Source organism: Rosa chinensis, chromosome 7 (genome assembly GCF_002994745.2).
Source record: "Rosa chinensis cultivar Old Blush chromosome 7, RchiOBHm-V2, whole genome shotgun sequence".
Classification (NCBI taxonomy): Eukaryota; Viridiplantae; Streptophyta; class Magnoliopsida; order Rosales; family Rosaceae; genus Rosa; species Rosa chinensis.
In genome coordinates, this window is record NC_037094.1 from 51,004,159 (window position 1) to 51,019,715 (window position 15,557).

General features: G+C 37.6%; 1 protein-coding gene and 1 pseudogene across 2 annotated transcripts; both read left to right on the top strand.

The window, feature by feature from the left end:
• The first annotated feature begins 9,094 nt into the window (after positions 1-9,094).
• LOC112180231 (protein NRT1/ PTR FAMILY 5.10) lies at positions 9,095-12,451 on the top strand. 2 transcript variants are annotated; one of them, XM_024318754.2, is made up of 4 exons: positions 9,095-9,356; positions 9,423-9,640; positions 10,218-10,699; positions 11,488-12,451. In XM_024318754.2, exons 1-4 carry the CDS (start codon positions 9,218-9,220, stop codon positions 12,302-12,304), a joined length of 1,656 nt encoding a protein of 551 aa, XP_024174522.1. In that variant the 5' UTR covers positions 9,095-9,217; the 3' UTR covers positions 12,305-12,451. The 2 variants fall into 2 exon arrangements, with proteins under 2 accessions (XP_024174522.1, XP_024174521.1); XM_024318753.2 differs by having other exon boundaries at positions 9,096-9,356; positions 10,218-10,714.
• A 2,216-nt stretch (positions 12,452-14,667) lies between these two features.
• On the top strand, positions 14,668-15,170 carry LOC112178109 (annotated as a pseudogene).
• Positions 15,171-15,557: the final 387 nt, after the last annotated feature.

Genomic DNA, 15,557 nt, shown 5'->3' on the forward strand with positions numbered 1-15,557 from the left:
ATGCGTAAGAAAATATTTTCATTATAAAAATAGTAAAATTTATTAAAAAAAAAAAAAAAAGATATGTCTAGTACTATTTGGTCTAGTGGCATAGTCTCCCCTTCGTACGTGGGAGGTGTGGGTTCGACTTACGAAAGACTAGTTGTAGCATTTGAGTTGTTTATGTGATTAAAAAATAAATAAATAAATAAAATGGTATATCTTTACTACTATAAAGCTGGGCCATGTTTTGGTGTCAAAGGCTTCACCAAAAAATAGGATTACCTTAAACACCCTTCTAATAGAATAAAAATACAACGTAAGAAAGGAATATAAAATAGGGTTATTATTGACATTGACAAATACAAAATAAAAGAGAAAGAAAGAAAAACAGAAAACAAATCCGAAAAGAGTGAACGTGAGAGAAGATTGCGCAAGGTTTTCAGTAAGTCGTTCAATTTCAATTGCACCCACGCAATTCATACATAGGGGCATAGGGCAAATAGGGGTGGAGGACGAACATAATACGAGAAGTTGGATAAATAGTGGACAACCATACACAATTAGGGAATTTATTGTTTATGATCTCTGTTTACTTGATGTCTTCGCAATTGTATGTTTCGACTTTTCACTAGAACCACATCACTGCAAGAAGGTGATTGTTACTTTGATAATTTCAATTATTGGTTTATCAATTGATTTTGGTTTTGGTATTGAATGGTTCTGAATTCTGATTCCAGGTTTAAGAATTTAGGGGTGGGCACGGTGCGGTTCGGCCCGGTTTGAGGCCCAAACTGCATCCACACCGTATTTTGCGGTTTGCCTTTTTTTGGAACCGCAACCGAATTTCTTCTGGCTGGGCCGCATTTTTCGGTTACACTGAAATGTCGTTCGGTGCGGGCCGGTTACCGAATATTTTAGGCCCATTAATAAGACCTTGTTTAATCAGCATTTGAGGCCCTAAAGCCAGGCCCAAACTGCTCAATACATCATCCAAAAATCAAAAGTTTATAGCTGCAAAACTCCTAAGTCTAAAAACATCCAAACTGCCAACTGCTAAAAAGACTCAAACATCAATTCTTCTAAAAAAACATTCATGAAAGTTCCAAAATCCAAAGTTCCAAACTGCAAGTGAAACTGTAGTTGAACAATCAACAGTTCAACACTTCATGAAAACTTCAATTTTGCAAAGTTCAAAGTTCAAACTGCTGAAATTAAAACCAACAAGGCAAAGTGCAGTTCAACACGATACACACCATCAAACTTCATAATTCATAGTTTCATACATAAAACCAAACAAGAAATAACAAAATGAAAGTCTAAAACATTACATGCCGGAAAATTGCTTCGGCCTCCATTCTTCAATCTTCATCATCAGAATTCCCTTCGGCTGGATCTATCCAAGTATTCAACAATCCCAACAGAAAGCAACAAAGTAGTCAATTACATCAAAAGTTAGAATTCGAAGCAACGTTAACAAAATGCAAGAAATCTGAAAGTTTTTCCAGTTTTTGAACTTACCAATTTCAAGTCTTTCCAACACAGCATACAGATCCATCTCATCTTTGGTAGGCTCCTTGTATGCATCAAAGCCTCTTCCCTTTAGCCAGTCACTCATGCAGACCAAAGCCTCAACCATCTTAGGGGTGAGTGATGCTCGGAAAGGATCCACAACTCTTTTTCCAAGGCTGAAGGCAGACTCCGAAGCCACGGTTGAAGCCGGTACAACAAAGACATCCTTGGCTATTTTGGATAGAATAGGATATCTTGGAGCATTCTCCTTCCACCAGTCCAAAATATGGAATTTTGAATTAGAAGGGTCTTCTGAAGCCTCCAACAGATACTTGTCCAACTCATTCTTGATCACCATGACATCTTTCTTCTGCCTAAGAAGCTTGAACTGGTACAGGTTTGCTGCATGACTATCCTCTTGCTCTTGCACAGATGTAGACTCCATCCTTGGCATTGTGACATCCCTTGAAGCTGTTGTTGCCACTGGATCAGATTCTACAAATAAAAAAAATAGTTGCGATTAGTGTATCATTATTAAAATAGCAAGGTTATAGAGCAAAAAGATATAAGTAAATAACTAATATTCTCTATACATTTTTACCTTCATATTCTCTATATAGGTTATGCAATGCATCCCTCACTTCATCGATCATCAGAATTTGTAAAGTCTGATATGCTTGCAGCTTTCTCAAGATACAATAGCTTGTATCTTGGATCTAAAACCATGGCAATGATCAGAATCTTGTTTAAATCCTCAAGATGCAGCCAATACTTGTCAAACTTCTTTTTCATCGAGTTTGCAATATTAACTAATAAAGGATCATCATTGCTCATGCACTTCTCCATCTCACCCACGATTGTGCACATCCAAAGCAAAGGCTCATTTGCAGTTACAAACTTTGTGGAACTAAATTTCAGGGTGGCTTCATAGAAAATTTTTAGGAACTTGACGAGCCTTGCTGCCTTATCCCAATCAGCAGCTTTAGGGGGTCTTTCTCTCTTATTTCCACCCACTCTCTCTTGGAAATAGTTCTCAAACTGCTGGTCTTCATCCTCAAGCCTCTGAAAGGCCTTCTTATACTTCACAGTGATATCCAACATAAAGTATGTTGAATTCCATCGGGTGCAGACATCTAAAGGAACAATTCCTCCCTTATGCTCAGTCTTTTCTTGAGCTGCACACTTCCTAAACTTATCTAGCCTTGCCGGTGAAGATCTAATGTACTTTACCGAATTTCGAATGCCATCAATGGAGGAGTCTAGCTCCTCCATTCCATCCCTCACAATGAGGTTTAGAATATGGCAGCAACATCTCAAATGCAGAAAAGAACCTCCCAACACCAACTTATCCCAATTTCCTATCTTCTCCTTCATGTAATCTAAAGCAACCTGATTTGGACTTGCATTGTCCACAACTATCATAAAAACCCTCTCAATCCCCCACTTTATCAAACACGATTCAACTAGCTTTCCTATGGTTTTCCCCTTGTGATTTGGAATCACACAGAAATTCAAAATCCTCTTATGCAGCCTCCATTTTGAATCAATAAAGTGCACTGTCAACACCATGTAGTTGATGTTTTGGATACTTGTCCAAGTATCCGTAGTCAGCGACACTCTCTGCTCATTAGCAACAAGAAATCCCCTAATCCTCTCCCTCTCTGCCTCATACAACTTCAAAACATCCCTAGCTAGTGTTCTCCTAGAAGGTGGATTAAATAGAGGCTGAGTCACCTTCATGAATTCTTTAAAACCTTCATTCTCAACAAAAGAAAATGGCAGTTCATCACGAACCACCATTTTCGCACAAGCTAGCCTAGAAACATGCTTTTCATAACTCACAGCAATTAAATTACCTCCACTTTCTGTGCTATCAAAGGTCAAGAACTTCTGCTTCTTGTTGGGGACATAAATGGGACACTTTCAACACTGGTGGAGCAAATGGTTCCTCATTGCTGATGTGCCATTGCTTCTAGTGTCGCTGGCGTATGTCTGGGGGCAGTACTTGCACTTTGAACGAGCTGGCTTCATGTCTGGATTCTTACACTTTTCAAAATGCGCCCACATGACTGAAGTGTTCTTCCTCTTGACTTTGCTTGAACTCCCATCAGGGTCCCCTGGAACTGGTGGTATTGGTGGAAATCCTGGAACTGCTGGAACTGATGCTGCACCTTGATCAACTGTAGGTTGAGGAGTTGGTGTGGGAGTAGTTCCAATACTGGAATCTACAGTTGGAGTTTTTGTCCCTGTAGGAGTCGGAGCTGCGCTAATCCCTTCCATAATTTGCATATACAAAATAGAAGCCCCAATGAGACTCATAAACCCAGAACAACAATGAAGCTCAAAAACCCTAATTTCAAATTTCCATTGATATCATAAAGCCCCAAATCAATATTGAAACCCAAAACCTTAGTAAGAATATCAAAACCCGAGTTTTAATAAAAAGCCCCAAATCGCATTTCGAAACCCTCATTTGATTTTGAATTTTTGATTGTGATAAGTTTTCTAGAAGAACAATCTAAACTCTGAACATCTAAACATGGATCTTTAAGCTCAGTAAATCAATCGGAGATTTAGAGAGCTTACCCTCGCAAGCTCTCGGCCGAGAGAGAAGATGGGATTGGAGCAGATGGGTAGAGAGAGATTGAGAGAGTTTTTTTCTTTTCTGAAGAGAGACTGAGAGAGTGTTTTGGCAAATGAGGTCGTGCGGCTAGGTTTTGACTTTTGAGAGTATTAGGGTTTCTGCAGATCGAGTGCATACAAGTCTATGTAAGCTTGGTTTATGACAAATCATAATTAGACAAGTAATAAAATTAATTCAAAAATTAAATTAAATAAAAATGCTGTTTGGGCGGTTTAACTCGGTCCGTTTAACACCTGTCTAATTTGAAGTAAGAACAGCATGAAAGCTTGTTTAGAGTCACAAGTCATGGTGACCCTGTTCCATACCAATATAATTTATCAACTCAAGAGAGCTGTCAGCAATTTGAAGTAAGAAAATGGTGTTTCTTTGAATGTGAATTACTAATATTCTTTTACTCATCTTCTTTGCTCGAATAATAGGTTCCAATTGCTGAATGTGTTCTACACAGTAAGGTTACCAGCATTCTTAGAATAACTTATCAGAATGGAAACACCAGCAAAACTTTGCATTGCAAGAACTGATATTTAAAACATAGAAGAGTTTCATTTTATTATAATAGGCAAATGTAGGAAAAAGCCAAGCCCCACTTCTCTCATCGAAGCAAAAGAAAAACTGGAAAAGAGAAAAAGAATAACACCACAAAGTTATAGGTAGAATGTGTTCTAACCTGAGACTGAGAGATTGGCCAATCCTGTAAAAAGATAGCAAAAGCCAAAAATGAAAAGGTTAATATAAGAGTAAAATCAACTCTCTGACTACAAGAAAATAAGAAAAGACATTTATCATATAGCTTACTTTCAATCCAACATACATAATCAGTACAAACTAAGGGGGGTGTATTCAATTCAGATTTTAAAAGATTTTGTTTGAGTTTTTATAATCCATGGATTTACTTAATCCACGGATTGTTTAAATTCTATATGGACTCTGATTGATTCTAATGGATTGATATATTAGTATTTGTTTAGATTTTACAAGCCCTTCTTCTTCTACTTTAAAAGCAATGGATATATATAATGCTATATCAGTGACAAAAAAGTGTGTGTGTGTGTGTGGCAATCTACCATTCTTTATGTTTATGTATTATATGAATAATAAGAGAAAACTAATCAACCAAAATGTTACACAAAAAATAAAGTAGTAAAGTAATGACATAATTTATTTCATATCTAATTTACAAAATAAACATGTGTGTATGTAATGACCTATTTTGACTTTAGATGAATATATGTATATATATATATATATATATATATGCACCCGACTTCGGGTTTGATTAAAAAAAAAAAAAAACATGTGTGTATGTATCATCTTAACAATACCATTAAAAGTGAGCTTAATTGGCTAGAAGGTTAAGGCTTCCAGAGCTATAGTGATAAAAATAAAAAAATTATTAGATGAGAGCAGAGGTAGAGGAGGATAGTGGGAAATAGGTCTAAGACAAAATGGATGAGTGTCACCTATTGAGAGCTGCTTCTCCTTTTTTTTTTTTTTTTTGGTGAAGAGGTTCTTCAAAATCCATCAAAATCTCTTGGGAAGCGGTTGGATTGTTTTTTAGTTTTGATATGTATAAAAAGCACTATAAAATCCTCCTAAATCCAACATTTAATGAAATCCTTAAAATTTCGTATACTTTTGAATATCTGCAGATTTGAATGGATAATTTTAAATCTTAATTGAATACATTAAGATTTTAAAGGATTATTTAAAATCTCAATTGAATACCCATAGATTTTTAAAATACAAAAAAATCTTGTAGACTCTTAAATGAATACACCCCACTAAGAGATAAAACGAGAAAGAGAAATGAAAACATGCACAAAAAACAACTTATTGAACTACAGTCTATTAAGAAGGAAACCCCAAAATAAAAATTAGAAAGAAACCATAATTTGGTTTGACCCATTACCTAGAAAAACCATACAAATTGAAAAGGAGAGACAGATTACCCATTCTTGCTAAGCGTATTTGCTTTGCCCTGATTTCCGATTCGAGCATCTTCTTTTGGATAGCAGTAGATCTAGTTTAGCCGCGGCGGCAAGGGGTCTACAGGGAGTGGCGTCGGTGGGTTTTGCGATATCGATGGTGGCCATTGGAGAGGATGGGATTAGGTTTCAATCGGAATAGGAAGTTTTTTGAGAGAGAGATGAATTTGCTCGGTTGATTATGAAAATTGAATGAAGAAGTTTTTTGTTTGATAAAAAAAATACAACTTCAGAGTTCAGACAACATGAGTTCATAGTCATTATCCTTTAGAGAGTCGTATAATAGATTATAGCAGCAAAAAATAACTATTGTCTAAAGATATTGTTTGAAAGTGAGTTGCACAACAGAATAAAGGAGGCTTCTATTCATACCTCTTAAAATAGTATTTAGACTTCACTTCAAAACTATCGCATTAAACTTTCAATTGTGCCCTTCTTTTCACCATATACAGTGTTTCTTTCTTCCACCTCCATTGCCATACTATTTCTCCGACAATATCAATCTAACTGGTTGTCCTCCAATTATCTCTGGCGGAGCAAATGACAAGAATTTCCGACGGTTGGTTAGAAGAAAATTATTTCCTACCCAGGCATTTTCAATGATTTTCGATGATGACTTTTTCATTGGAAAAACGTATGTCCGACGAAAAGACCCTACTTCAGACTAATTTTTGATGGTCGGAAATTACCGTCTATGTTGTAATGGAGCATACTCGAAAGGAAAAGCCGAGATGAGAGGCATAAAGTCTTGGAAGAAGGTAGATCCATTGGGAAATTGTAGATCGGTGCCTCCCCTAACTCTCAAGCTGATGATCCGAATCAATATAGATCTAGATCCGCCTATAGAGAATAGGGAGGAAAACTAAGGAAGTGTATTTGGTTTTTGTTTTTTAGAGAGAAGGTAGACTTTCTCCCACTAGGAATTATTTGATTGGATCTGCTATAGTTGATCACTTGATATGTTGACAAGAAGCTTTTGAAAAAAATTTCAAGAAGATGCAAAATATTATTGGCAGCTTTAGGAGAAACCTTGTTAAAAGTCCAGCATTCATTGTCAAATATTGAATTATGTGCTTTTCTCCAAACTCCTAAATTCAATCCAAACTTTGTCCCTATCAAAAAAAAAAAAAATGAACCATCTTATTCTTATACGCAACTGCAGACCACAACATAACTATTACATTGAAAACTCAACTCTCTCCCACACTTGGAAACATAACTCCAGTGTTCCATATAGAGAAACCTGTCTTTGAGAGTTAAAACAAACTTTAAGTGAAAATCAACTACACATTGAAAAGTGAAAACTTAACTATCACACTTGGAAACGTAATTCCAATGTTCCCCGATAAGAGTTCTTGAGAGCTATATCTAGCTATATGTGGAAATCAATCTGCTTTTTTATTTTTTTTTATTTTTTATTTTTATATAATAGAGCCAGTAGGGCGAATATATATTCATCAAATGCCAGAATAGGCCGTTACATACCCTTCTGCTGCCATTTAGACAGACAAGAAGATAGTGGTAGTACCCACAATAGTACATAGAAAATAGACCCACTCATTGTACAATCAATACGTGGACATAGCAGGAATCCCCTTTTGGTACTAAGCCGAAGGCGCTAGAAAGATCTGGCCCTCCCAACCTAACACGTAACCAATGAACCTAGTTGTCTAGAGACCTCAATTGGTGTACAACTAGATCCATTGATAATTAAGTTGACAAGACCAGACCAAATGCAAAAATCTAGATGCACAAAGGTGCCTAGATTATCCCTGAAAACGGAACCTTATTGTAAATAGACAAACTAAAAACATAGAAAAAGGCTTAGGGCTACAACAACCCTAACATAAATAAAAGGCCCAATAGGGCAACCCCAAAGAGAAGAGCCTAACTCAAGGTCCAACAAGCCAGAGTTGACCCAAGCCCAGTCCACCCTTCCACCACGCCTGCAGCCGCATGTGCAGCTCCGCCCAAAGAGCCTCATCACCACGAGCCTGCGCCGCCAAAGAGCCCCACCAAGAAGCTAACTGCACCAAGAGCCACGCTGTTGATCTCCTCCAAGCCAGCACCTCCCCGAGCCCCTCCGAGCCACAGTCCATGCATCAGCCCCAAGACCCTCACACCGCACCGTCGCCCAGCCGCTTCTAGATCCACGCGGATAGAACTCATTGTCCCTGCACAGAAACCACGGACGCCCAGAAAGGCCTTCCAAACCTACCATCAAAACCAACTTTCCAAACCCCAAGGCAAAACACCTCCTCTTCCGACCTCAACCCTGGGTTTTGAAGTGCCCGTCCGGCAGTCAACCAAAGACGACACAGCGACGCCGGCTCTATCCATGGCCGCTGCTAGACAAGGAACAGTGTGGTTGTGTTTGTGCTTGCTCTTGCGGCATTAGGTTATTGCTTCATCATTCAATCTGCTTCTCTTAATAATAACTAGTCTGAAACTACATGCTCTGCATGTGTAAGAAAATATTTTCATTATAAAAATAGTAAAATTTGTTTAAAAAAAAAAGATATAATAGTTTATACAAATAATGGGTAGTTTTCTTCTTTTTAGTAATTTTTTTTATAACTTTGTTATTATATTTAGTATTTCTTATTTATTAAACATTAATTTAATATAATCTATAATGTGAGGATATTTGAGTATTTTCATATCCACTTCGACCAAAGCGTATATTATAGATAGATAATGTAGATACTAATGAAATTCTAATCAATCATTTTCCATATATTGATCTCTATTTGATTAAAATGAAGTTTCAATCTAATTAAATTACCATTTTTCTTTGAAGAACGAAAGTCACACCTATTAATTTACAATGAATTTTTTTTTAATTTAATTGAAAATCTTATAAAATGACAAAATTAAAAATATATATCTTAAAATAAAGGGAGTGAACTTCACGTCACTCCTTCTTGTTTTAAAATTTTTTTCCTTAGAAATAAAAATTGAAAAGTATTCTGAGTCGCTACAAAAGTCAGTGTCAGACGTCATCAGGCATCGAGAAGATTAACTATCTGATATGGAATGGAGAACATGAAGGAGTTGGATACGAAATATCTCCCCCTACTCGACCTAACCACCGGTAATGGCTACTTCTCACGAAGAATCTCTGGAGACCCAAACCCCACTCATAGACGACGTCGTAGACAGCGCCGTTGACTACAAAGGCCATCCGGTTCACAGATCCACCTCCGGCGGTTGGCGTTCCGCATCCTTCATAATAGGTAACACAATCACTTGCCTTCACTTGCAGTACTGAGAAGCTAAAGAATCATTTGAATTTGACTCAGGGGTGGAAGTTGCGGAGAGGTTCGCATACTATGGGATTAGCTCCAATCTGATAACGTTTCTGACGGGGCCGTTGGGACAGTCGACGGTGACGGCGGCGGAGAATGTGAACATATGGTCCGGAACATCGTTCTTGTTTCCTCTATTGGGAGCGTTCGTGGCGGATTCTTTTCTCGGTCGCTACCGCACCATTATTGTTGCTTCTCTGCTCTACATTTTGGTCTGTCGCTTTCATCCCATTTTTATTCTTTTTTCCGCTCTATTATTTATTTTGCAATCAGTGAACGTGCTTATAGTCAATGCGGGTTAGCTTTGTAATTTGACTTATCTGCTGACCCGACCCGCTTCTAGCTGATCCGTTTCCAAAAGTTTGGAACTTTGGATGATCTGAATCTATGGCATGCGTTTTTTTTTTTTTTTTTTTTTTGTCTTTTTGATGGACCCTGATTCCGGGAAACATTCTCGTATTGAAAAGCAATAGATACTTAGAAAGAACACTAACCTAAACCTAGCAACTAGCTGTTTGTCATGGATGAGAAGAGATTTCCGAAATCCGAAATCCGAGAAATGGAACTTAGTTGTAGTAATGTTATTTGCATGTATCTGGGTGTTTACGATGTGAAAATGAACGAGGTGTTATCTCCATTTCCATCATACATCAGATGGAACTGAAAAATACTGCAGATTTGATCTATATTTCACTTTACCTTCTGATGGAGGAGCATGTTACCAATGATTATTGTTTTCTACATCTTGCCATGTTTGAATATTATTGTTGTTGACCTATATTGGAACAGGGACTCGGCTTGTTGACCGTGTCGGCCTTGCTTACTTCTTCTGAGCTTCAAATAGTGTTATTCTTCTTCTCTCTATATCTAGTAGCAGTTGCGCAAGGTGGACACAAGCCCTGTGTTCAGGCTTTAGGGGCAGATCAGTTTGATGGACAAGATCCAGTGGAGTGCAAAGCGAAAAGCTCATTCTTCAATTGGTGGTACTTTGGTATGAATGCAGGCATACTATTGACATTCTCAGTATTGACCTACATACAGGACAATCTAAGCTGGGGTCTGGGTTTTGGAATTCCTTGTGTTGTGATGGTCCTTGCACTGATTATTTTTGTCAGTGGAACTAGGACATACCGGTATAGCATCCAAGGGGAGGAGGAAAGCCCATTTGTGAGAATTGGCAAGGTTTTTGTTGCTGCATTAAGGAACTGGCGAACTAGTCCTTCAGCAATACCTTCTGAAGAGGAATCCCGTGGAACCTTGCCTGATCAAAGGTCTGAACAATTCAAGTAAGCATCTTATATGCATAGGTTTAGATTAAAGAGAATGGGGAGTAAACTTGGAGAAGGATTCAATAAAAGAGTTTGATACATATGATGCCCATTTTATCTTGCATGACTCTTCTGAGTACTGACTTTAAAACTATTTGATGGATGAAGGTTCTTATCAAGTGTTAATATTTCCCATTTGGATACTGTCCCTATCAGTTTTACATAGCACGTAACCGAAGATTGTCATATTTCTTCTTATTGTCAATATGAATCCCAATTTTTTTTTCCTTTTCTTTTTTTGGGTCTGATGTATGCCAATAATTAGTTTGTACTCAGGCATATAAAAGTTGGGATTAAGGTACTTTGAGTGAAAAATCTGTCATTTATACAGCTATGCGTATTCGTTGTTGTGTAACAAGGGCATTTTAGAATTTATAAATGCACTTTTCTTGTGGTTTTAGATGGTTCAGCAAGAACTATGTCGTTTCAGTGCATCAGTTATACTACATAACTACATATACTTATGGATGTTATTGAACTTCGCCATTTAATGCAACTTTGCGTTATTTCTTGTAAAGTGACTTTATTTATTGAAAAAGCCGTCATTCCAACTAAAGAAACTCCTATATACTATTTGCTGTACTAATGTCGTTATATTTCCCTTATAATGTAAATCGTATTTGTTCTTCATGTCGCTGACGATAGGAAACTGTGATTGATCTCATAAGTTAAGGTACTCCACCAAAGCTCTTTTGAAGCTTTTTAAAGTTCTTTTTCCTCTAATTTTGCAGGTTCCTCAACAAAGCCTTGCTTGCACCAGATAATTTGAAGAAAAAAGGGAAGGTGTGTACCATCGCTGAGGTTGAGGAAGCAAAGGCTGTTCTGAGGCTGTTTCCAATATGGGCTACATGCTTGCCATATTCTATTGTATTTGCACAGTACACTACTTTCTTCACCAAGCAAGGTGCTACCATGGACAGAACTATTGTGCCCGGTTTTGACATACCGGCTGCTTCACTTCAGTCATTTATCTGCCTTGCCATAATAATGATCATACCCATTTATGACCGCATTTTTGTTCCAATGGCAAGAGCTTTCACCAGAGAACCCTCTGGCATTACAATGCTACAAAGAATCGGAACTGGGATGTTTTTCTCTATCATATCTATGGTCGTTGCAGCTTTAGTTGAGATGAAAAGGCTCCAAACTGCCAAAGATTATGATCTGGTTGATCTGCCAAGTGCTACAATTCCAATGAGTATTTGGTGGTTAGTTCCTCAGTACTGTTTGTATGGACTAGCCGATGTTTTCACCATTGTTGGTCTACAAGAGTTCCTCTATGATCAGGTACCAAATGAATTAAGAAGCATGGGAATTGCTCTCTACCTCAGTATATTGGGTGTGGGAAACTTTCTGAGCAGCTTTCTTATCTCTATTATTGAGGAAGCAACCAGTTGGGGAGGCCACACTAGCTGGTTTTCCGACAACCTTAATCTTGCACATCTTGATTACTTTTACTGGTTACTAGCAGCACTCTGTGGAGTAGGATTGTTGGCCTACATGTATTTTGCAAAATCTTACATTTACAATAGGGCTAGTACAATATAAACACAAATCTGAATCGTTATAATTACCCCTTAATATAGTGTCATCACATCTGTTGTGGTAAATATGAAAAGTGAATATGTAAATCAATTGTGTTGAGTATTGTTCTCCTACAAACATGTACTAGCATTCCTTCTCTAGTCAGAAAAATACGTTTCCATTTGATTTTGATCTTGATTGGTACTGTGTGTCAGATAGAATAAACCATCCAACATGGTGTGTAACTCCAAAGAGGAATGGAATTAAATAGACCTAGTTTAAGAAGAACATGGCACAACAAATACAAAATATTTTTGGGTACGCAATATCTCTTCCATTTCACAACCACCAGCGCCGATGGCTACTTCTCCTGAGACCCAAACTCCGCTGCTAGACGCCGATGGTTACCTTTATTTGACTAGGATTCGTATTCTGCTTCTGAAGCGTCCTTCTTGGACTAGGTTTGACTGGCTATTGCTATGTTTCTGGATGGTTGTCGACTCCTACATAATGTCTTCTAAATTGATCAACAGCCTTCGAGAAAAACTCCAAGTAAGTCATCGGAAAAAGTCTCCCAAAATGCTTCGTGAAAAGCTGACAGTTTCTGCCTTCTCGGGAAGCTTATTTTGAGCATTATTTCCCACTTCCTTGATGACTTTTCTGACCAGCTCTTAGGCTCATGTTGTATTAAAACATCATATCTTTAAGGGATGCCTTCCCTTTCAGCAAGACTCCACTTGGAGTGCTGCAAGAAAAGTTGTCCAAAAATTTACCGATAAGCTTATTCTAAACTGCAGTTTTCTTCTTTGCAGTAATTGTTTGCACAACGATTTCCGTAGAGTTCCCTTGTAATTTCCGACCAAAGGAATGATCATCCCTAGCATTTGTGCTTCATGGTTAATGGCTTTGTTGCTCCATTTAGACTTTTATTTTTCTGGGATTGCTTCACTAAGTACTTGTGCCCCCAAAAGTGGTGGTGCTGGAAATTTTTTTGGAATTTCACATTTTTTCTCTCTTGTTAAGATTTTCTACAAAACATGGAATTAGATTAGTCAACACTAAATTGGACTTTTAGAACAAGTAATTTTCATGTTTTAACACAAATATATATATATATATATATATGAATTATGATCCAACATTAGTCGAAAATATTTATTCCGACAAAGCTGTTGGTGGAAAATATGTCATAGAAAAAGTTTTCCGACAACCTTTGTGGTCAGAAAAAATTCGTCAGAGACGGTCATTTTGACAAAACGAGTGGGTCAAAACTATTTTGCCGGAAATAAATATTATGACAAAAATTGTCGTCGCAACTAATTCATGTAAAATACAAATATTTTCAATGGAAAACTTTAATTCAATTGACTTTTTATTGGACTAAACAAACATTAATTCTGACCAAAAGAAGACAAAATCCGATGGCCATTTCCCATGGTTGATCGGAAGAAAATCCGATGGCCCTTATAGTGTAAATTTTTTTTCTTCATGTCGCTGACAATTGAAACTTTGATTGATCTCATAAGCTTAAATACTTGACCAAAGCTTTCTCGAAGCTTTTTTAAATTCTTTTTCCTTTAATTTGCAGGTTCCTCAACAAAGCCTTGCTTGCACTAGATGATTTAGAGAAAAACAGGAAGGTGTGTACCATCGCTGATGTTGAGGAAGCAAAGGCTGTTCTTAGGCTGTTTCCAATATGGGCTACATGCTTGGCATGCGCTATTGTGTATGCATAGTCCACTACTTTCTTCACCAAGCAAGGTGCTACCATGGACAGAACTATTGTGCCTGGTTTTGACATACCAGCTGCTTCACTTCAGTCATGGAACGGATGGCAATCCAATTTGAAGAGCAACTTGATCGTGCGCAAGGAGGAAAACGAAAAGTGACTAGTAGCCACGACATCACTTGGTGTCCGATTGGAACGTACCATACCTTTCCGGAAAGGGAATTGTGCCAGGAACAAGATTTGTTGCTTTGCCACAAGCTGTGGGCTTTTTCGGGGTCGTTGAGGGCCTCAAAAATGCCTTTTTATATTTTTTCCGAATTTTGGTTTTCTAGTCTATTTTGGATTGTTTTTGTTTTTACCTATGGGCTTTGGGGTTTCATTGTTAGTCGCCGTAGGGTTTATTTTCTCTTATTTAAGCAGCCTTAAGCGGCTGCAGAACGCATCTTTAATCTTTTATCAATAAAATAGAGAATTTTCTCTTTTATCTCTGGTGGACTCTAGAACCCTTTGTTTAGGTTTATCGCTTCTAAACCTAATTTATCATTCCGAATGCGTCAAGTCATTTATCTGCCTTGCCATAATGATGATCATACCTATTTATGACCGCATTTTTGTTCCCATGGCAAGAGCTTTCACCAGAGAACCCTCTGGCATTACAATGCTACAAAGAATTGGAACTATAGGATGTTTTTCTCTATCATATCTATGGTCATTGCAGCTTTAGTTGAGATGAAAAGGCTCCAAACTGCTAGAGATTATGATCTGGTTGATCTGCCAAGTGCCACAATTCCAATGTGTATTTGGTGGTTGGTTCCTCAGTACTTTCTGTGTGGACTAGCCGATGTTTTCACCATGGTTGGTCTACAAGAGTTCTTCTATGATCATGTACCAAATGAATTAAGAAGCATGGGACTTGCCCTCTACCTCAGTATATTTGGTGTGGGATGCTTTTTGATCAACAACTTTCTTATTTCTATTATTGAGGAAGCAACCAGTTAGGGAGGCCACACTAGCTGGTTTTCCGATAACCTTAATCTTGCAGACCTTGATTACTTTTATTGGTTATTAGTAGCACTTAGTGCAGTAGGATTGTTGGCTTACATGTACTTTGCAAAATCTTACATTTATAGCAGGGCTAGTACAATATCCACACAAATATGAATCGTTATAAGCACCACAAAATACAGTGTCATCACGTCTCTTGTAGTAAATCTGAAAAGTGAATGTGTAAATCAATTGTGCATAATATTGTTCTCCCATACCGTTCCTTGTCTTGTCAAGAAAGATTCATTTCCATTTGATTTTGATCTTGATTGATACTGTTTGTCAGATTGAATAAACCATCCAACATGGTGGGTAACTCCAAAAAGGAATGGAGTTAAATAGACCTAGTTTAAGAAGAACATGGCACAACAAATACAAAACATATCTGGGTACGCAATATCTCTTCCATTTTAGAGCCCCCAGCGCTGATGGCTACTTCTCCGGAGACCCAAACTCCGCTGCTAAACGCCAATGGTTACCCTTATTTGAATACGATTCGTTTTC

Bases quoted from the DNA above. Each gene is read 5' to 3' on its own strand.
- LOC112180231 (XM_024318753.2), top strand. From the start codon at position 9,218: ATGGCTACTTCTCACGAAGAATCTCTGGAGACCCAAACCCCACTCATA. The intron at 9,641-10,217 runs GTCTGTCGCTTT...ATATTGGAACAG, and splicing joins CTTCTCTGCTCTACATTTTG to GGACTCGGCTTGTTGACCGT. The intron at 10,715-11,487 runs GTAAGCATCTTA...CTAATTTTGCAG, and splicing joins CAAAGGTCTGAACAATTCAA to GTTCCTCAACAAAGCCTTGC.